Source organism: Mustela nivalis (assembly GCF_964662115.1).
Source record: "Mustela nivalis genome assembly, chromosome: 14".
NCBI classification, from domain to species: Eukaryota; Metazoa; Chordata; class Mammalia; order Carnivora; family Mustelidae; genus Mustela; species Mustela nivalis.
The window spans coordinates 66,175,420-66,197,290 of record NC_139033.1 but is presented as its reverse complement, the minus strand read 5'-3'; the positions used below and the strand labels follow the sequence as shown (position 1 = coordinate 66,197,290).

The 21,871-nt window shown below is 41.9% G+C and overlaps 1 protein-coding gene across 5 annotated transcripts in view; it reads right to left on the bottom strand.

The window, feature by feature from the left end:
* Positions 1–21,203, bottom strand: part of TMEM241 (transmembrane protein 241) — a 110,970-nt gene extending 89,767 nt beyond the window's left edge. For 3 of the 5 annotated variants that reach the window (XR_014302689.1, XM_082698779.1, XM_082698778.1), the window contains exons 1-3: positions 21,030–21,186; positions 16,628–16,674; positions 8,493–8,570 (exon numbers count right to left, since the gene is read on the bottom strand). Coding sequence is in view for 4 of the 5 variants with exons in the window: in XM_082698779.1 (XP_082554905.1) it covers positions 8,493–8,570; positions 16,628–16,674; positions 21,030–21,101 (197 nt within the window). In the remaining variant the exon portion in view is untranslated. Of the gene's footprint in view, positions 1–8,492; positions 8,571–16,627; positions 16,675–21,029 lie in introns of all 5 variants that reach the window. The other 2 variants (XM_082698780.1, XM_082698781.1) reach the window with 2 other exon arrangements.
* Positions 21,204–21,871: the final 668 nt, after the last annotated feature.

Below are 21,871 nucleotides of genomic sequence, written 5' to 3'. Positions count from 1 at the left end.
CACATACTCAGATCTATGCTCACAAGCCATCTTATCCATAAGTCAAAGAACAACCCCCACTCCCGCCCACTAGAACACACTGAGGCACACACATCCAATGCCTACTCCCCCGCCTGGCCTGCCATCTGACACATCAAATACTTCTATTTTCCTTCGTTCCTCGTCCGTCTATCTCAACGAGAAGGTAAGCTCTATGAGGGCAAAGATTTTTGTCTGTTTTGTTCACTGGGCACCTACCCCCCTACCAAGAACAATATCTGATATATATGCTAGATATTCAAATATTTGCTGAAGGAATCATCATGTATGACTTTGTAACAACAGCCACAAAACAAACCAGGAAACTCCAGACATGATCCTAACTCCCATTTCTTCCCATGTTTTTATGAAGCCCTTCAAAGACTTTGTTCTGAACTGGATTGCTGGTGCTTACAGCTACTAGGTTTTTAAGGGCAGGGATGAAAGTGAAAAATACCTATATACTGCCATTTGCCTCTTTGAAATGGCCCTAATGGGAACTTCTTTTTCTTTTTTTTTTTTTTAGATTTTATTTTTTTTTGACAGACAGAGATCACAAGTAAGCAGAGAGGCAGGCAGAGAGAGAGAGAGAAACAGGCTCGCCGCCAAGCAGAGAGCCCCATGGGGGGCTTGATCCCCGGACCCTGGGATCATGACCTAAGCCAAAGGTCGCACCCAGGCGACCCCTAATGGGAACTTCTAACTATAAATAGTAAATACCTCTAATAATCAGTTGTAATCTCAAACTGGGACAATGGAAAACTAACTGCAATGAAAAACAAATATGTTTTCTTCAAAAGACATGAACTCTGAAACTTGGCATGGAGGCAGTCATTTTGTTTCCTATAATAATATATCTTGTTTTCTTTTTTTTTTTTTTAAGATTTATTTATTTATTTATTTGACAGACAGAGATCACAAGTAGACAGAGAGGCAGTCAGAGAGAGGAGGAAGCAGGCTCCCTGCCAAGCAGAGAGCCCGATGCAGGACTCAATCCCAGGACCCTGAGATCATGACCTGAGCCGAAGGCAGCAGCTTAACCCACTGAGCCACCCAGGCACCCCTATATCTTGTTTTCTTATTAAAAAGTCATACTGGGGTGCCTGGGTGGCTCAGTCATTAAGCGTCTGCCTTTGGCTCAGGTCATGATCTCAGGTCCTGGGATAGAGCCTGCATTGGGCTCTCTACTCAGCGGGAAGCCTGCTTCTCCTTCTCCCACTCCCCCTGCTTGTTTTTCCTCTCTTGCTATCTCTCTCTGTCAAACAAATAAATAAAATCTTAAAAAAAAAAAAAAAAGTCACACCTATCCATGCTAGAAAATTTTCAAAATACAGATAATCAAGAAAAACATTACAATGACCATCCCATTACCCAAAGATAACCAGTATTACTACCACGCTATGTCTCCCTCCAAACAGTGCCCATATGCATGTATATGAACACTGCAGTGAAGACAGGATCCTACTATACGAGTTGTTCCATCATCTGCCTAACATCTTTCCAAAAAATCATCACTAATTGAGTAATATCACTAACTGAATGATAGGCCATTGCTGGAGGTAAAAGTTAATCTTCTTTTTACTATTCTAATGCTGTAATAGTTATCCTTGAATAGCTGCCTTCGATATTTATCTTTTTGCAGTATCGGGATAAATTTCCTGAAGTGGAATTGCTGTTCAAAGATCCATGTACCCAGGTGCAGGACTGGTTACAAAACTATCTGCCAGAGAACTTACCCTGGCTCTACCCTCTGCTATGGGCTACATGCTCATGTCCCCCCGCCCCCAAATTCAGAGGTTGACATCTTAACCCCAGCGTGATGTATTTACAGGTGGGTCTTCTGGGAAGTAATAAGTTCATGAAGGTGGAACCCTCATGATGGGATTCGGGCCCTTTAAGAGACAGACCTTGCTTTTTCTCTCTCTCTCTTTCTCCCTTCCTTCCTCCCTCTTCTCCACTCTGAAGGATACAACAAGATAAACAAGAAGAAGTCCTTACCAGAACCTAACCATGCTGGCAACCTGATTTTGGACCTCCCAGCATCTACAACTGTGAAAAACCAATGTTTGCTGTTTAAGCCACCCAATCTTCGGTATTTTTGTTATAGCTGCTAAAGGTAAGATTATATATATTTTTATATTTATATTTATATAAATATATTTATATTTATAAATACATATCTGTATATAAAATGTATTTAATATATTTATATATCTATATTTATATATTTATTGATATATGACATATATAATCTCCCACTACAACTCTAAGATTCTACAATAGCCAAATACCTGCACATTAGGAACAAACCAAGCACATTTTCTCCATCTACAATTTATAAGGTGGCATCCTCTGGGCCTCCCATGCTGGTTTATTCTTTCCTTATCCTATGTGCCAACAAAGGAGGCAAGATGGAATTAAATCCTGAGGTGGCGCTGGAAGAATCCCAGGTCTCTGTGGTACGGGGACCACTGTAGAGCCAGTGAGCATGTGTATCTGTGCTTGTAGGGAGGGATCGCTGAGCAACTCCTGGGGGAAAGGACTATTTGCCATGGGGTCTGGTTTGAAAGCTGTGGTGCTAACATAGTTTTTCTTACATGATTTGTATGCACAAGTATCGCATCTTGTTTGAGTCTTGGGCTTTTTTTTTTTGCTTGTGCACACTCTCTTGTCCCTAAGAACCTTGATGAATATAGCATTTTATAAGAAGCTAACAATAGTCTGTTGCCATGAATTGTAAAACTGCTGTTACCGAGATGAAGGCTAATTAAATTAAATCACTTGTTTTTCAAATAGAGCATGCATTATGGAAGGAACATCTGCTCCCTCAAAACACTCAGAAGTTTATCTGTTCATGGGTAACTGAAGGGCTCCTTGAGCCAAGTTCTTGAAAATTCTCTGCATTATGCTGACACCTAGTGGAACTAAAGACATTCTCCAAACATAAAAATACCAAGCCACCCAGGTAGCAACAGGGTTCATGAATTGCCTTAAACCATAATACCTCACAACTATAGTCCATATTTGCTTCATAGTTTACAAGGACTTCTGCATATATTCTACTCCTCATCTTCTTTTTTCTTCTCCCTCCTCCTCCTCTTCTTCCTCTTCTTCTTTTGACTTCTACATATACTAACTACCTACTTACAGCAGATGCCTAGATGTCATTTTTTGGGTCCATTATTGGTGAATATGGTCATCCAAGGATCTTATTCACTATTCTTCCTCTTTCCTACTACTCTTAGACCTTTCCTCCTTCATTCTTATTCTTTCTCTGACTCACAGAGGGTCAATTCCCTTGACAAAGTTCAGCCCTAACATTACTTGAACTCAGGAACTCCACGATGATACTGTTTTTCACAAAGCATAACTCAGAACAGGAGTCCTCGAACTATGGCCCACAGGCCAAATCCCACCTGTACCATATTACCATAATGTATGCTTTAAACATCGTACAATTTTATTTGACAACTATACCTCAATAAAGCTGAAAAAAAAAAAAAAAATCCTGTCATCTACCATCCCTAACCTCGTGGACTCTTGCTGAGAACTACCATAATCACCACACCAACAATCAGATTTTATTCAATATTATGTCCCTTCAGTAGTTCTCCATGTTTCCTGAGAACCCTTTGAAAGCTGGTTTTGTGATTCCCCAAAAGTAATTCCTACATATATATCTAAAGCATTCCCTAGACAACAGGGGGAAAATATCAAAAATACAAAAATTTGAGTGTTAACTTTCCTCAGAGAGCAAAGGCAACTGTTCATAAAACTGCAAGAGTCCCTCGAAATGAAATGTGAACACATTAAAACATACTTGAGAAATTCCAACCACAAGGCAACCAAGATAGCTTACCTTGATGAAGGCAAGCTATCTCACTGAAAAACAAATAATCAAAAATTAAAATTTTTTTTAAATTAAAAAAAATAAAAACAAATAATCATAAAAAGAACTATATCCTAAGTGGTTCATAACTGTTTATTTCTCTAGTTAATTTGGAGGTTTGGGGTTTTTTTTTTTCAATTTTTTTTTTTAGATGTTTAAAAAAATATATTTATTTGTCAGAGAGAGAAAGAAAGAGCAAATGAGCACAAGCAGGGAGAGCAGCAGACAGAGAGGGAGGGAGAAGCAGGCTCCCTGCCAAGCAGGGAGCCCAATGTGGGGCTCGGCCCCAGGACCTTGGGACCATGACCTGAGCTGACGGCAGCCGCTTAAACAACTGAGCCACCCAGGCATCCCTAATTTGGAGGTTTTATCAAAAAAAAATTTTTTATGGTTCTCCAGCAAAGATTCTCAATGGAAAATTAAGGAGCGAGGCTTTCTTCTTCATCTGTTATAAACCTCTGGTCAGGGACACCTGGGTGGCTCAGTTGGTTAAGTGTCTGCTTTTGGCTCAAGTCATGATCCCAGGGATTCTGGGATTGAGCCCCGCATCAGGCTCCCTGCTCATCAGGGAGCCTGCTTCTCCCTCCCTCTCTACCTCTTCCCTCTGCTTGTGCTTTCTCTCTCTCTCTCTCTCTATCTCTCTCTCTTGTCCACACTCTTTCTCAAATAAATAAATCTATTTTAAAAACACTTTAAAAATTAAAAAAAAAAAAAAAGAAACCTCTGGTCACAAAGATATTGTGACATAGAATTATTAACTTAGAACATCTCATACTTGGAAAATTGGGAGTTAAAAATTTGCTGTCTTAGGTATAGTGAACAAAAAGTAGTAAGTCCATTAAAAAGTACTTTCCAAATGTTTCTATTTAAACATGTAGTTTGGTAATTAAGGAACCAGAGGATGGTGTGTAAAGTCTCCAGTGAAATCACACCTGATTCTAGAAGCAATGATTCCAGAATCTAGTAAAGAATGCCATGGTTTCACTGCCAGATGTCCGGTCACAGTGTTCTGGATTACATTTTGGAAACAAACAGCCTACAGCACAGGACTTCAACAGCTGCTAGAAAAATCACTTCGACGTTCTGCAATGGTTTGGCAGTGACAGTAGCTACCATAAAAGGACAGGCTAATGCCTAAAAACCAGTGCTATCTTCCCCAAGACAGAACTCCTCAGGGCATCGTCCAACACTTTGTAATAACTGGTTGCTGAGTAAAACTCCTGAAGAAGATGTATCCCATCGGGTCACTCAATGTAGTCAATATATGATGTGGTCAGGGACTGACCAACACAGCAAATGTGGCATCTCTGCCAAGTAGGAAATGTGGTGCCAGTTTCTGTGACTTGTTTTAAGAGGGAATCTGGGAGTCTGCCATGCTCCAGGCTATAAGGAGGTTAAACAAGCTCTCATATGTTATTAAATACCAATTTGGGGGAGCACCCACCAGCCCCACTGGTACATTCCCGACTCCACGATGATCTCGGCATCTCCAAGCTGTCTGCCTGCTGCTGTTTTTCATCTTTAATGGAGTCCAACCTCTGCCATCCCTACCCAAGTGCACAGTCACACAGCAAAGCTGGTCTTCGGTTCTCTATGAATACAATCAGAAAGCTGAGCCCAGTAGGAAACAGCAACCAGGGCAAACACAAACCTAGCTCAGGTTTGTGGGCTGAGACCATGACCTGACCAGAAGGCAGAGGCTTAACCCTCTGAGCCACCCAGGCGCCCTCCACAGAAACTTTTTTAAGTATGAACCAATAACATAGCTTTTAAGAAAACATGGTTAAAGTAATGTATTAGGGGTTTGTTGCTGTTGTTGTTTTAGAGAGACTATTATTAATTTCACAGGCAGAGTTCAGCAATTCATCAGTCTTATATAACACCCAGTGCTCATTATATCATGTGCCCTTTTTTTTTTTTTTTAAGATTTTATTTATTTATCTGACAGAGAGAGATCACAAGTAGGCAGAGTGGCAGGCAGAGTCAGGAGGAAGCAGGCTCCCCACCGAGCAGAGAGCCCGACTCGGGGCTTGATCCCAGGACCCTGAGATCATGACCCAAGCCAAAGGCAGAGAGGCCCAACCCACTGAGCCACCCAGGTGCCCCTCATGTGCCCTTCTTAATGTCCTCTCCCAGTTACCCCAGTCTCCCAGCTCCTTCCCCTCCAGCAACCCTCAGTTTGTTTCCTATGATTAAGAGTCTTTTATGGCTTGTTTCCCTCTGTGATTTCATCTTGTTTTATTTTTTCCCTCCCTTCCCCTATGATCCTCTGTTTTGTTTCTTAAATTCCACATATCAGGGAAATCATATGACAACTGACTTTCTCTGATTGACTTACTTCACTTAGCATAATACCCTCTAGTTCCATCCATGTCTTGGCAAATGGCAAGATTTCTTTTTTTTTGATGGCTCAGTAGTATTTCATTGAATATATATTCCACATCTTCTTTATCCATTCATCTGTTTAAGGACATCTGGATTCTTTCCATAGTTTGGCTATTGTGGACATTGCTACTATAAACATGGGGGTGCATGTGTCCCTTTAGATCACTACATTTGTATTAAAGTAATGTTTAAAGTACTATTTTAGGGACAGATGGGTGGCTCAGTGGGTTAAAGCCTCTGCCTTCGGCTCAGATCATGATCTCAGGGTCCTGGGATCAAGCCCTGCATTGGGCTCTCTGCTCAGCAGGGAGCCTGCTTCCCCCTCTCTCTGCCTGCCTCTCTGCCTGCTTGTGATCTTTCTCTCTCTGTCAAATAAGTAAATAAAATCTTCAAAAAAAATTAAAGACTATTTTATGAAGTAAATAATTCACATCATAAATTATAAGAAAATTATCAGGAATACTATAAACAGAGTAGAGGACCGATGTTGATGAGCACCAGTGGACTCCAGTCCCCAATCTGACAGTTCCTTCATTCTAGTCCAGTCTCTTGCCTCTGTGAAGGAATAAATGGAACCATCTGGAATCAGGATGCTTCATTATTTAACTAAATATTAGAACAATCACAGGCCTTGTGAAATCAGGGTACTGTTTGTTTAAATGAAGACCCAGTTCCCACTGAACCATTTACCATAACAATGGAGTGTAAAGTAAGCCCTCCGCTTAATATCACATATAAAATTCCAAAAATATCTTTATTTTATGAAGGTGAGGATGTTATGCCAGTGAAGGTGACTGACCTGATCACTCAGGAGGGCTGTTCGCCTTGTCCATATCAACCTTGACTTTATTTGCTTTTCATTTTGTGCATCATTTCAGGGGAGGCGTAATGCTCTGAAAGAATTCTGAGAATTTATCTAGGTGAGGCACGAGTCCATAGCCAATTCAGATTTTAATTTTAGCTGAAAAATGATGCCATGGTCTTTGAGATTTCTTTTACATCTATTCCACAAGTTGTCTTAATAGATTCATAACAACTAATTAAATGTATGATGTGAAATGGACCCCAGATCAGAATAGCAGGGGGAGGGACATAATAAAGGACATTATTGAGAAAACTGGAAAAATATGAATTTGGTCTGGAGATGAGATACTAGTATGACATCGATATTAATTTCCTCATTTGGATTACTAAGCTATAGTCATATAAGAAAATGTCCTTGCGCTTGGAAAATACACATGAAAGGGGTGCTTGGTGGGGGGTACAGTTGGTTGGGTAACTGACTCCTGGTTTTGGCTCAGGTGGTGATCTCGGGGTGGTGAGATCAAGCCCCACATTGGGCTTTGCGCGCAGCATGGAGTCTGCTTGGGATTCTCCGTCTCCCTCTCCCTCTGCCTCTCCCCCTTGTGTGCTCATGTGCTCTCTCTCTCAAATAAACAAATCTTTTTTAAAAAAATAAAATACACACTAAAGAATTCAGAAGAAAAGAGGCATTTTACTCTTGAATCTGCAATTTACTCTCCTATAGTTCAGGGAAAAAAAATATATATATATACATATTTCTCTCAAGAGCAAATGGTGGAAGAGGTGAGGTAAAATAATAATTAAGAGACATGAGTAAAGGATACAGACGTTCTTTGTGGCATTTCTTTTTTTTTTTTTTTAAGATTTTATTTATTTGACAGAGAGAGCGATCACAAGTAGGCAGAGAGAGAGGAGGAAGCAGGCTCCCTGCTGAGCAGAGAGCCTGATGCGGGGCTCAATCCCAGGACCCTGAGATCATGACCCGAGCAAAGGCAGAGGCTTAACCCACTGAGCCACCCAGGCCTCTGTAGTATTTTCTAACTGTTCTGTAAAGTAGTAAATAATTTCAAAATTAAAAATTTACCAAAAAAATTCTAAATTGATTTAGAAGCTCATTTCCTCACTCTCATGATCTACAACAAAGCCCAATTAATACAGTGTTATAAAGTGTGTCTCTTGATTAATTTTAGTATTATTTAAGTAACTGACCAGGAAAACACTCCTAGAGTTCTATAGGATTATAAAAACACTAAAATCTCAAGGTTAGATGGGAACTAAGAGATCAAGTAGCTCAAATAAACATCCCTGTTTCCCAATGTAACACCAGAAGAAATTAAATAATGTGAAAATAAGCCAGCATATGAATCATGCATCAAGCAAGAAAAGATTGTTCTACCTTGAGCTGCTGTTGATCTCGGCCCAGCCCAGCTTCCATGACACATGAAGCAAAAGTCCACCAACTAAAGTCTGCCACCTGAAAAGGATATGAACCCATGTGAATTTGAGAGAATGCTACGGCCTCAAACACAATCCAGCCTCAGCAGACCCATTGGTTCACACAAATATACACACCAAGCCTCCCTCCAACACTTTTCTCCCACCCTCCCCTAACTGGCATCCCAGTTTCCAGACCCCTCCTTCTCAACTTGTTCTACTCTCGAGTCCAGCTGTACCGTTCCGTGCTGACACTGATATTCTTCTTTCTTATTCTAGACTAGTCCCTGACTGATCTCACCCACAGTCCCTGCTTCCTCCCTTGCCCTGCACTGATGATTCCCAAATCACTGTGCTCCCCCGAAGACCACCACCCTGACACCCCAGTGATAACCTGCCTATAACATTACCTTGAGCTTCCCTCCCCCATCCTGGTCTACCGCCCCTGTCCCTAATCAGCCACACCAAAGCCCAGAAAATCCTGTTGCACGTAATCCCCATCACAGCTCTCAAGGGCCACGCCTTCCCCTCCTCATCCCTTCCGCCTCTGCCTCATGCAGACTCCCATCAAGGCACACCCGAACCTAGGCATCAGTCTGCTAACAGTGTCCCTATCCCCAGGAATATCCCGCAACACCCATTCTACCTTGCAGCCCCAAGGCTTGTTCTAGAATGCAAACTTAATGTTGCCACTCGCTCATTTTCAAAATGGTTGCTTCTTCCCAGGTGGCTGGCAGCAACTCCCAATCTCTTTCCTTTTTTTTTTTTTAAGATTTTTTTAAAAATTTGTATTTATTCCACAGACAGAGAGATCACAAGCAGGCAGAGAGACAGGCAGAGAGAGAGAGAGAGAGAGAGAGACAGAGGGAAGCAGGCTCCCTGCTGAGCAGAGAGCCCGATGCGGGACCCGATCCCAGGACCCTAAGACCATGACCTGAGCCGAAGGCAGCGGCTTAACCCACTGAGCCACCCAGGAGCCCCCCAATCTCTTTTCTAACATGACACACAGGGGCCCAGAGAGCTCACGGGAGACACACTTCCTCAGCATGCAGAGCCCAGGGGGAGCCCAGGCTGTAAATGACACACCCCTGCTCCTCCCATGACACAAAGCACAGCAAAGTTCAAAATGAGCAAGAGGGTACTAGTGGCGTAACTTCCCCTTGTTTCACTCTAATTGTTTTATTTTAGGTGAGTCATTTGTAGACCTCAAAACCTCAAAACTCGAGACACCTTACCTCGGAAGTGATTACAACACACCCGTGTCTTGTGACGTAACGCGGGAGAACGGCTGGCCTCTAAGATAAAGTCAATTGTGTGTGATACACAAGCCTTCCCAGACTTGCAGTACCCCCTTTCCAGGACCAGCTTGTCCTGCTCCAGGCAATGACATTCCAGCCACCGGGAAGAGCCCACAGCCTCGGAAATGTGCCAGGCCTTGCCATACTTCTAAGAATTTCCATGTGCTGTCCTCTTGACCCATCAAACGCTCCCATCTCCTTGTGTGTGGACAAACACCTGTTCATCCTGTAAGATCCCATTTTTACGACTCCTTTGTAAAACCTTCACTGACCAGCCAAGCAGGGCAGACAGCTGTGGGTCATGCCCTCCAACAACGTTATCTAGAGCAGTGGCACTCAACCATATGGTTCTCTCTCCAGGGGACACTCATCAGTATCTAGAGACATTTTTGGTTGTCACAACTGGGGGTGGGGGAAGGGATGGGTTGCTACTGGGATCTGGTGAGTCATAGCCAGTGATGTTGCCAAACCTCCTATAGCCTATGGGACAGCCCCATAACAAAGGATTACCCAGTTCAAAATGTCAAGAGTAATTTGAGAGATGACAGTGGCCCGGGAAGGGGCAATTTGGAGGAAGAAGGCAGACAGATTCTGAAGATGTTTAGGAGGTCCTGGTGGTTAATTAGATGTTGGGGATGAAGGAGACAAGGGAATTGACTCCCAGGTTTCTGGGAGTTCTTCAGTCAGGCAACCCGATGGAAGGAGCCATCCACTGCAGTAAATTTAAGGGATAGGCAGGAGAGAAAAGAAAGCTGCACAAAGGCAGGGATCTTTGCTTTCCCCACTGATGTACCTCCTGTGTCTAAAACAGGGCCGGGCACGTAGTATGTACCCAATAAGGATTTGTAGAATGAGTTAGTCTGCCCTACGGTGCACCTCCTACATGCCAGGCGTTGTTGTGAGCACTGGGGATACTCCGGTGACAAAAGAGATTTTAAAAAAATTCTTCCATTTGTAGACCTTACAATCTGTCAGAGGAGGGCATTCAGTCTGACCCATCCAGGGATATGCAAGGGAAAAGGCAATCCGGAGACAGACATCCTCCCTTCCCACCCAAGTTGCCTAAGTCTCTCTTCCTGGAAAGAACTGTCAGACAGGCAGGACCAGAAAATGATTCCTGTTCACTAAAAGGGAAAACAACATCCCAGCTTTATTGACTGAAATACAGTGGCTCCCCTCTCCCCTTACTAGTAGGGGATGCATTTTTAAGATCCCCAGAGGATGCGTGGGGATCTTAAACTGCAGATAGAGCTGAACCAAATATGTATTGTGCTTTTTCCTACACATACATGCCTATGATAAATTTTAACTTATAAATTAGACCCCGTAGGAGATTAACAACAATAACCAATAATAAACTAGAACAATTATAACAATATGCTGTAATAAAAGTTATGTGAATGTGGTTTCTCTCTCAGAATCTCTGTATTCACCCTTCTCACGTTGCTGCAAGAGGATAAATGACTAGATGGTGAGGTGGCGTGAGGTGAGTGATGTAGGCATTCTGATGTACCTGTAGGCTACCATCCACCTCTGACAGCAAGTCAGGGGAGAATCATCTACTTCTAGACAGAACTGACCGTGGGTGACCGAAACTGCAGAAAGAGGAACCACGGATAAGGGGGCTACGGTGTGTGTAATCATAAACAATATTTTTTAAAGTTTTATCATGAAACATTTGAGAGGAACCTGACAAAATCATTCTGAAGTTTACCCAAAATAATATATTGGTGAAACCATAAAGAACAAAAATCCAAAAGTATACAAAAACAAGTGTTTGAAAGTCTTCTTCCCTTGCCTGTCCGCTCTCTGCACTGTTTCCACCTTTTCCTATGGGTAACTGCCCTGGGTAGTTTCTTCACTTTTTTTTTTTTTTTTTAAGATTTTATTTATTTATTTCACACGTAAAGGAGATCACAAGTAGGCAGAGAGGCCGGCAGCGGGAGAGAGAGGAGGAAGCAGGCTCCCCATTGAGCAGAGAGCCCAACACAGGGCTCCATCCCAGGACCGTGGGATCACGACCTGAGCCGAAGGCAGAGGCTTTAACCCACTGAGCCACCCAGGGGCCTCACTTCATCTATTTTCAAATAAGGAAAACATACACACACACTTCTACACGATGCTATTGTGCTACCCTGTTACAGACTTGCTTCTGTCCCCCATTAAATGTATTTCGAAAATCTTTTCAATACCTGAGTGTCCTTATTATTTTTATCATTTGCATAGTATTCCATTAAGGATATAATATATTTAATGGGTTCTATAGAGATGAAAATCAGGTTGTTTAAAAAATGCTTGCAGCCACAGAGCTGCATATTTCATTTCATACATATTTCATTTACAGAAGTGCAAACAAACCTCTCAGATAAATTCCTGGAAGTAGAACCTTGGAATTGAAAAATTCGGACTATTGGCAACAGTGTTACATAGTGCCAGAGTGTCACTCACAGATACTGTACCAATTTGCTGTCCCAGATCCATGTAGTAGAGCACCTGTTCTCTACATCTTCATCAGGGCTGTGTTACCAAATTTTGAAATTTTATTTTGCAAATCTTATAGGCAAAATACGATTTTTCAATAGTGTTTTAATTATGTCTTTCTTTTGAGTGAAAAATCATTTATAAATAGAGATTTTTGGTTTCGATATTAAATCCCAGCTTTAGGGCCCCCAGGTGGCTCAGTCAGCTAAACATCTGCCTTCAGCTTAGGTCATGATCTTGGGGTCCTGGGGTCAAGCCCTGCCTCGGGTTCCCTGCTCAGCAGGGAGTCTGCTTCCCCCACTCCCTCTACCCATCCACACCACTTGTTCTCTCTCTCTCTCTCTCGATCTCTCATTCACTCTCTCTCAAATAAATAAATAAAATCCTTAAAAAGAGGGGCAAATGGATGGCTCAGTGGGTTAAAGCCTCTGCCTTCGGCTCAGATCATGATCTCAGGGTCCTGGGATCAAGCCCTGCATTGGGCTCTCTGCTCAGCGGGGAGCCTGCTTCCCCCTCTCTCTGCCTGCCTCTCTGCCTGCTTGTGATCTTTCTCTCTCTGTCAAATAAGTAAATAAAATCTTTAAACAAAACAAAAAAAAAATCTTTAAAAAGATAAAATAAAATCTAGCTTTAGGGCACTAAGATTGTATAAGTGTTACTTTGGGCAAGTTATTGCTTGTTTTATTCATAGTGAATATTCCCTGGACATTTGAGAAGAAGATATAGTCTCTATTGTAAAGATACAGCCTTTGATATTTACCTATTAATTATATATAGGTTATATATATACATACATACATATGCATACATGAATACTAGTTTTTTGTTTTTTCAATTGAACTATTATGGGAAAATAGTGGCAAATTTGTTTCCTATTATTTGCATGTTTCTATGTATTCCTGATATTCCTGCCTCATTGTCTGGCTCATAGATATTCATCACTGTTTTATTTTTGTTTTGAACCCCACATTCCTATATGTCTTTTCATGACATCTATAACATGTCTTTTCATTTTGAACTGCATGCTTTAGCATCCTAACACATCTTTAGCATTCTAAAACATCTTCATATGTTTAGTGCTTTTTGTCCTGAACCTTGTCTGGCAAATATCATGACCCCTGTTTTCTTGTTCACATTTGTATAATTTTTTTTTTTAAAAAGAAGAATGAGGGATGTCCTGCTCTATGACATATCTAAATGCTATAATAATTAAAACAATTTAGTACTAGCCCCTTTTCATAAGAATTGACAAATACTCAAAGACAGACCCTAGAAAAATAACTTCAAATATATTAATAATCCAAAGGCAAAAGGAAGGATTATATAATGAAATATAAACTATAGGGCTAGTATATGGGGCACTTGGCTGGTTCAGTCAGTGGAGCGTGCAACTCTTGATCTTGGGGTTGTGAGTTCAAGCCCTCCATCGGCTCCAAGCTGGGCAGAGTCTGCTTGAGATTCTCCCTCCCTCACCCTCTGCTCCTCCCACTCATGCTCTCTATCTCTCTCAAATAAATAAATAAACCTTTTTTTTTTTTTAAGATTTTATTTATTTATTTGTCAGAGAGAGAGCGAGAGCGAGCACAGGCAGACAGAGTGGAAGGCAGAGTCAGAGGGAGAGGGAGAAGCAGGCTCCCTGTGGGGCAAGGAGCCCGAGGTGGGACTCGATTCCAGGACGCTGGGATCATGACCTGAGCCGAAGGCAGCTGCTTAACCAACTGAGCCACCCAGGCGTCCCATAAATAAACCTTTTTTAAAAAAATATTTTATTGGGCGCCTGGGTGGCTCAGTGGGTTGGGCCACTGCCTTCGGCTCAGGTCATGATCTCAGGATCCTGGGATCGAGTCCCATATCGGGCTCTCTGCTCAGCAGGGGGCCTGCTTCCCTTCCTCTCTATCTGCCTGCCTCTGTCTACTTGTGTTCTCTGTCAAATAAATAAATAAAATCTTAAAAAAAAAAAAAAATTTAATTTATTTATCTGACAGAGAGAGACAGCTATACAAGGAACACAAGCTGAGGAAGACGGGGAAGGAGAAGCAGACTTCCCTCCAAGCAGGGAGCCCAATGCGGGGCTTGATCTCAGGACTCTGGGATCATGAACTGAGCTGAAGGCAGCCACATAATGACTGACCCACCCAGATGTCCCAATAAATAAACTTTTAAAAAAATATATAGAGCTAACATAAGCAAAACTATGGAAGGAATGATTTCCTCACATTATACCACACATTTAAGTAAATGAATAATGATTAAAAATTGAATAAAGCTGTAATGAAATGTAGGTAAGTATCTACATGAGCTTGAGATGGAGAAAAATAAACATGAAAGTAGTGGTACCAATCAATCATCAATATTTGTCCACTATAAAAATTTAAAAATTTTTAAAAGATTTCATTTATTTATATGGGAGAGAGAGAAAAAGAAAGCAAGCATAAGCAGGGGGAGAGGCCGAGGGAGAGAGAGAAGCAGGCTCCCTACTGAGAAGGGAACCTGATGTGGGGCTCCATCCAAGGACCCTGGGATCATGACCTGAGCCGAAGGCAGACGCTTAACTGACTGAGCCCCCCAGGCACCGTAAGACAATTTCTTTTTAAAGCTTGAGTGGAGGGTGGCACTCCACTAGGTGTGGGTGGCACAGTCAGTTGAGCCTCCAACTCTTGGTTTCAGCTCAGGTCATGATTTCGGGGTTGTAAGATCAAGCCCCGCATCAGGTTTGCCCTCAGCACGGAGTCGGCTTGAGTTTCTCTCCTCTTTTCTCTCCCTCAGTTCCTCTCTCCCAAGCTCACACTTTCTCTCTCTCTAAAATAAATAAATCTTAACTAACTAAATTAATTACTTAAAAAGCTTGAGTGGGGATGAGGTAAGGAAGGGAAATTTGAGTATCAGAGCACTCCATGCTGCTTCTACCACATCTCCACTGTTGACCTATGTCCACACCCCTTTTTCCTTCTATCTTTTTTCTAAGAATGGCATTCTTCAATCATAAGACCACACACTAGATTTATCTGTAGTTCATTGTTGCTTCCTTCTTATGTCTTTTTTTTTTTTTAAAGATTTTATTTATTTATTTGACAGAGATCACAAGCAGGCAGAGACACAGGCAGAGAGGAGGCAGAGTGGAGGAAGCAGGCCCCCTGCCAAGCAGAGAGCCCGATGCGGGGCTCGATCCCAGGACCCCGAGATCATGACCTGAGCTGAAGGCAGAGGATTAACCCACTGAGCCACCCAGGCGCCCCTCCTTCTTATGTCTTAGCAATAAATTTTCTACGACGGCACTCAAAAATATATTTGACTAATCAAAATAAATATGAACAAAATGAAAAACCAAAAGACAAACTGCAAAAAATGAAATTTCTAATAAACACAATGGACAAGTGGTTGGCATTCTTAAAATAAGAAGTCATTAAATTAATAAGAAAAATACTAAAACCCCAGTAAAAACAAAAAGGCAAAAGCACAAATAGACAATTCACTGATAAAAGCGGTACAAGTGGGTAACACACATAAGAAAATGGTCCAATTTGGGGGCACCACCCGGTGGTGGGGGGCATGCCCACCCCCGCTCTCTCTGCCTGCCTCTCTGCCTACCTGTGATCTCTGTTTCTCAAATAAATAAAATCATAAAAGAAAAGAAAAGAAAATGGTCCAACTTCATGAAAAATGATAAGACAAAACAATGTGATACCATTTGCGGTTCACAAAATCATCAGAGAAGAAAAAAACAGTCATGGTTTAAATACAATATTATAGAAACTCCCACAGACAATGCAAATTGGTAACACATTTCTGGAAAAGAATTTAATATTCAGGAGGGATACTAATAAAGTTCATATTCTTTAACCCAAATTTCTTATATAGGAATGCATCCCAAAGAAATAGCTAGAAATTTGACAGACTGAATATAAAAATCTCTGATAACATTGTTGTTTTTATCCCCCCCTGAAATAGGACACAATTTAAATGTCCATTAATAGAACAGCTAAACAAATTACAGTATGTCTATTTCATTTAAAAAATCTATGTACTTATTAAAAATATTTTTTAAAAGATTTATATCCTTATTTGAGAAAGAGAGAGCATAGGAGGAGGGGAAGGGGGAGTAGGAGAGAAAGAATCTCAAGCAGACTCCCTGCTGAGCATGAAGCCCGCAGTAGGGCTCAATCTCACAATCCTGAGATAATGACCTGGGCAGAAATCAAGAGTCAGAAGCTTAATCTACGGAGCCACAAAGCACTCCTAAAAGTATTTTAAAGAACAGCTAATGATGCTGGTTGGATATGTCCCACAAATGTGTATAAAGAGCATAAAAGATACTCACCCTTGGAATAATGTAGGGTAGGTAAATTTCAAGACAGACAGGACATACTGAAAAAAAAATACCAGATTAATGAACATTTTCAAATTATCAAGAGCTGATTGTATAACCAAAGAAATCCCTATTGAAGAAATACAAATATACTCAAGTTTCAAAAAGGCTTTGAACCCCCCCCCCCCCCCCCCCCCGCAAATCACACATTGGGCAAAAATTTTTAAAAACAAAGACCTTCCAAGCTATAGTAAAAAGACTGGGTCTGTTTTTCCCCCAGTATTGTCAGAACCCTGAGCACCTCTTGGTGGAGAAAAGGAACTGGGACCATCAGCAGATTGGGATGAACAGCAGTTGGGTCTCTGTTGTGGAAGCCCAACCACACAGCCTCTTCCCAGACCTCAGAAGTGCCATGTTGGAACTGCACCAACTGGAGAACACTGGCCGTGTCTCTTTTCTCGGTATCCACGTTATTTACTGTTCAATTTATCTAAAAATCCAAACCCCTTCTCTGTTTCTCTTCAAGCAAGAACTACATCTTAGTAGTCTTTACTTCCTTCATTTTTCTTTCATTTGGGGGGATTTGGCTTTTGCATTCTAAAGATCTTTTTTTTTTTAAACTAATTCTGCATCATAATTTTTTCTGTGCTTTCGCATTTTAAGGATTTTGTAGAACCAACCCAACTAAGGTCAGTATGTATTTCAATTATGTCTTTTACAATACTTCATGAATGAGGGGGCTGTGTTTTGTTTTCTGGGTATCTCTTCCTATTTTTTCCTACTATTGAACACTAAGAATTTTTGTAAAGTTTAAAAGTCATTAAAGGCTGTAGACAGAGACTCTTCTGATTTTTCACATGATCTAGAAAACAGAATGGACTGGTATTGGGCAAATTTACATACTTATTTTTTCCCATGAATTAACCTACACATAGGCCTCCTCATATGAGCTCCTAAATGTCACAATCACAGCTAACTGCTGAGCTCTGATCTATATTCACTAGAGATGGACCTCCTTCTTCTCTGAAATCAATTTACTCACATAATTCCATATGCTCTGCCCCACCTTTCCATGATATTTTCATTCCAAAACAGAGATAGAGAAAGGATAAAGTGACTGTCTAGGCCCTGGGCTCCTCACCCTTGACAACCTTCAGGAAGATAGTAAATATTTATTCAGTTTATTGTCTGCTGAGCTTTGTTGTAGATACTGGGGAGTAGATGAAAAATGCTGAAGCGCTCACCTCACCTGGCTAAAAAGGAGTGAAGAAAGAAATCTCTGACAAATGGAATCTAAGTCCTAGTATTTATTCATTCAGCAATTCTTCATGTCACTGAAAGTGTTGCTCAGAAAAAAAATGCTCTTTGGTGGAATAGCATTGAGCACACTTCCAGGAAAAAGGAGCAATTTGGGAGCCTTTGAGAGGAGAACAGACATTCACTTTGTCTCCAGGCTGAAGGCTTAATAGCTATAAGGGGAAGAAGGACCAGCGGCTGCCTGGGCCCTGACCCTGGTTATTGCCAGAACCTCCCAGAGGCCAGAACAACAGGCCACTCAGACTAGGTCAACACTTGCTGTTCAAACTAAAATCAACCATTCATTTAACACTAGAATCGATAAAACTAAAATTGACAAGATTTTTTTGAATGAATTTTTTTTTTAAGATTTTTATTTATTCATTTGACAGAGAGAGATCACAAGTGGGCAGAGAAGCAGGCAGAGAGAGAGAGAAGGGGGGGGAAACAGGATCCCTGCTGAGCAGAGAGCCCAATGCGGGACTTGATCCCAGGACCCTAAGATCATGACCTGAGCCGAAGGCAGAGGCTTAACCCACTGAGCCACCCAGGCGTCCCTGAATGAATTTTCTTTTTACATCCACAGAGGGAAATAGTTTGAGAAGGAAACTATACTGAGAAATAGGGGGAAAAAAAAAAAAAAAAACCCTAGCATAGAGTCTTCTAAAAACTGGAAGACGGGCGCCTGGGTGGCTCAGTGGGTTAAGCCGCTGCCTTCGGCTCAGGTCATGATCTCAGGGTCCTGGGATCGAGTCCCGCATCGGGCTCTCTGCTCAGCAGGGAGCCTGCTTCCTCCTCTCTCTCTCTGCCTGCCTCTCTGCCTACTTGTGATCTCTCTCTGTCAAATAAATAAATAAAATCTTAAAAAAAAAAAAAATTAAAAAAAAAATTAAAAAAAAAAAAAACTGGCAGAGGATCCTGTCCTGTAAACACAAAATGATCTCCACTAATTCAAAAGAAAATTCATTTGGCAGAGGCTATAGGCTGGGGGTCCACAGCACAGCTGTTTTCTCATTTGGCCCCAACTTGGTCCAAGCCAACCTGCAATGGAGGCCAGAAAGAAGCATGACTGTCCTGGTTGAGACAATGGCATAATCTAAGAGTCACAAACTCCCTACCTGAGTCCCATTGTGAAGAACTATGTCTCCACCCCCTACCTGGGCCTCACATCTGCTTTCCTCTACTCTGATTCCACTTCCCTTTTCCCTTTTATACAACCTTACCTCCCCTTCTCTCCCTTTGCCTTCTGCCATTATTCTTCTGCTTTCCATCTATTCAGGCACTCCCAAGAGCTCTGAATCAAAGCACTCCAAACCATCATGGAAAATGGAGTAGGGTTTACTGTTTAAATTCTGAGGGTCCTTGGGAATCTATGATTTCTATTACTCAGATTAGATATTCCTAGAGACATGACAGTTTGGTTTCTTTTTATCTAGCACCTTGAGGCATGACGCACATGGAAGGTACTGTCTTTATTACACTGATCAGAAAATGGTGCAGGACCCCAATAAATACAAAAATAATGCCACAGATGCAAATGTGAGAGGGTATACATTTCAGTGAACTAAATGTTATCTGCCTGCTTAGATACTTTGTTTGACTGTTTGTTGACCAATAATGCCACTGCTCCTGCTCGTGGATTTGCATGAAAGACCTGTCACTTTCCCTTCTGATTATAGAGAGATAAATGAAAGGTCATTCTGTTTTTAAATGAAACATTACCAATACATTCATCGGGTTTACTAGACAGAATAGTTAAATGAAAAGGCCAGGATTTCACAAATTCACTTATTCCAGAACACAGGTGCCATAATAAATCTTTTAGTTTAGCTACCTGTCCAATGAGGAAAAGACAAATCCATTAAAAGCTAATAATTATTGTGTCGTATTATAAGCAAAAGATTGTCTCTCCTTCCTTCCGTTTCTCCTAGAATAATTACTACTTACCTTATTTACCATGATTTGAGGCACTTGTCCAACTACCTAACATCATTTCGATTAATCCTCAGAACAACTTTTTGAAGAGGACTTGCTAATCCTTTCTTAAAGTTAAAAAACTTGGGTTTAGAGAAATTAAGGCCTCAGAGACCAGGTTAAGTGAAGTCAGGATGCAAACCCATCACTCCTTCTCAGGAAGGTACTATGTATGGATCTTCAAAGGCCCATCACCAGAACTAAAAATCAACTGGACATGGGGAAGAAGGGTTCTGGCACATCCTCTGAGTATACTGAAGACAGCCGCTCACATTAAGAGAGAAGGTATTAGGAAATGCTATTTGTTAAGTTTGTTGCTTTTTTTTCCAGGAGCAAGAGGGGTTTGGTGTTTGGGAGACGGTGGAGATCCCACAGTGGGAAAATGTAGTCCTGGGCCTGGTATTACCACTTTGTCCTGGTTTCAAGCCCAGTGTCCAGGACAGGAGGGGATGCCCCACTCTAGCTTACAGGGGTCCAACATTTCCCTGCATGGTACCAAATCCAAGGCCAGTTTGCCCCTCCTAACAAAATAAAAAACATGGTACCGCTGCTTTTCTGCCTTTTCATAAAAAGGGTTTCATAACATTACTTTAAATAAAATTAGCTTTACATTTTACTTTCAAAAATAATTCCACAGAATACTCTTGAGTATACTGGAAATGTCTGAGAGATACTGGAAATGTCATTTTTAAAAAGGGTTGGGAATTAGTGGTGTAAGGGAAAGATGGAGATGTAAATGGACTTATCTTTTCTATGTGAAAGCTTCTGGAATCTTGTGGGTTTCTGGGGGCAGGAGTGTGTTTCGGAAAGGAAAACAGGGTTTGTCAGATTTCCTCTACTCTTCCTTCCCCCAGAGAACAAGAGCCAGTTGCTCTCTTTCCCTTAAAAGTAGTGTGCACAACCCAAAATTAAGTTCCTGGGAATTTGCCAATCCAAAAAGTCGGGGTCCCAGGAGATGTAAGGGATGCTTTCCAGTGCGGGAAACGGGGCCAGTATAATCCAGCGAATCCTATTTCTGAACAAGGATTCCATACAGTCAGCTTCCTCTCCACCACCATCAGGAAAAAGCAGATTCACAGCAGGAGGCTGCATCTGTTCCACGTCCCACGGGCGCTCATCGCCACCCCGCGCCCGCCCCCCTCACCTTGTTCGTGAGGTAAGAAGCCAGGTAGCAGGTGCAAAAGGTGAGGCCCACCAGGCACCTCCTCACCGACATGGGTCAGCCCGCTCCCCTTCCAGGGGACCCGCGGGGGAAGCTCCGCGACAGCCTCCGGGAGCCGGGCCACCGCTTCTGCTGCCAGGAGAGCCACGTGGCTCCAAGCTCGGCCAATCCGCGCGGGGACCGCCCCCTCCCCCACCGCGCGCCTGCCTCTTAAAGGGACCGCTCAGCGGCTCTGGGCTGGGCGGAGGAGGTTAGAGGAGACGTAAGGTCAACCAGCCGCAGCAGCGACTGCCTGTGGAGAAAGGGCGCACAGTAAACACCGTAAAAAAAAGTCGAAAATGGTAAACAAGGAAAAATTGCCGTTTACAAAAGAGTCCACGACACTCCACCGCCGTTTAAAGAAAAATGTTCATCACTCTCTGTAAAAGGTGGGACCAAAATGATGTTCATGCCCTACTGAATTTTCCCCATGTTCTACATTGAGTCTGTATTACTTTTGCAAACGACACCAAAAAGTTAATGAAAACCATTATTTTAAAAGAAGGAACATTGAGGAGCTAGAATGAGTATAGTTTGTTTGTTTTAAGAGAAGTCATTCCGTTGTGTTGAAATTTACATAAAATAAGAAATCCTCCCAAAAGTGGAGTTTCAAGCACTGCCCCTATCCCTAGTATATTGGGTGGAAAATTTACCTGGTTAGGCTTCTGGCAAACAGGAGTTAACATACCTGAAACATGTTGATGGACTTTGTCAGGAACTAGAGGTACAAGTGTTCACCACCAGCAGAAACATAGATTTTGGAAATGCACCACATACCCTGAAAA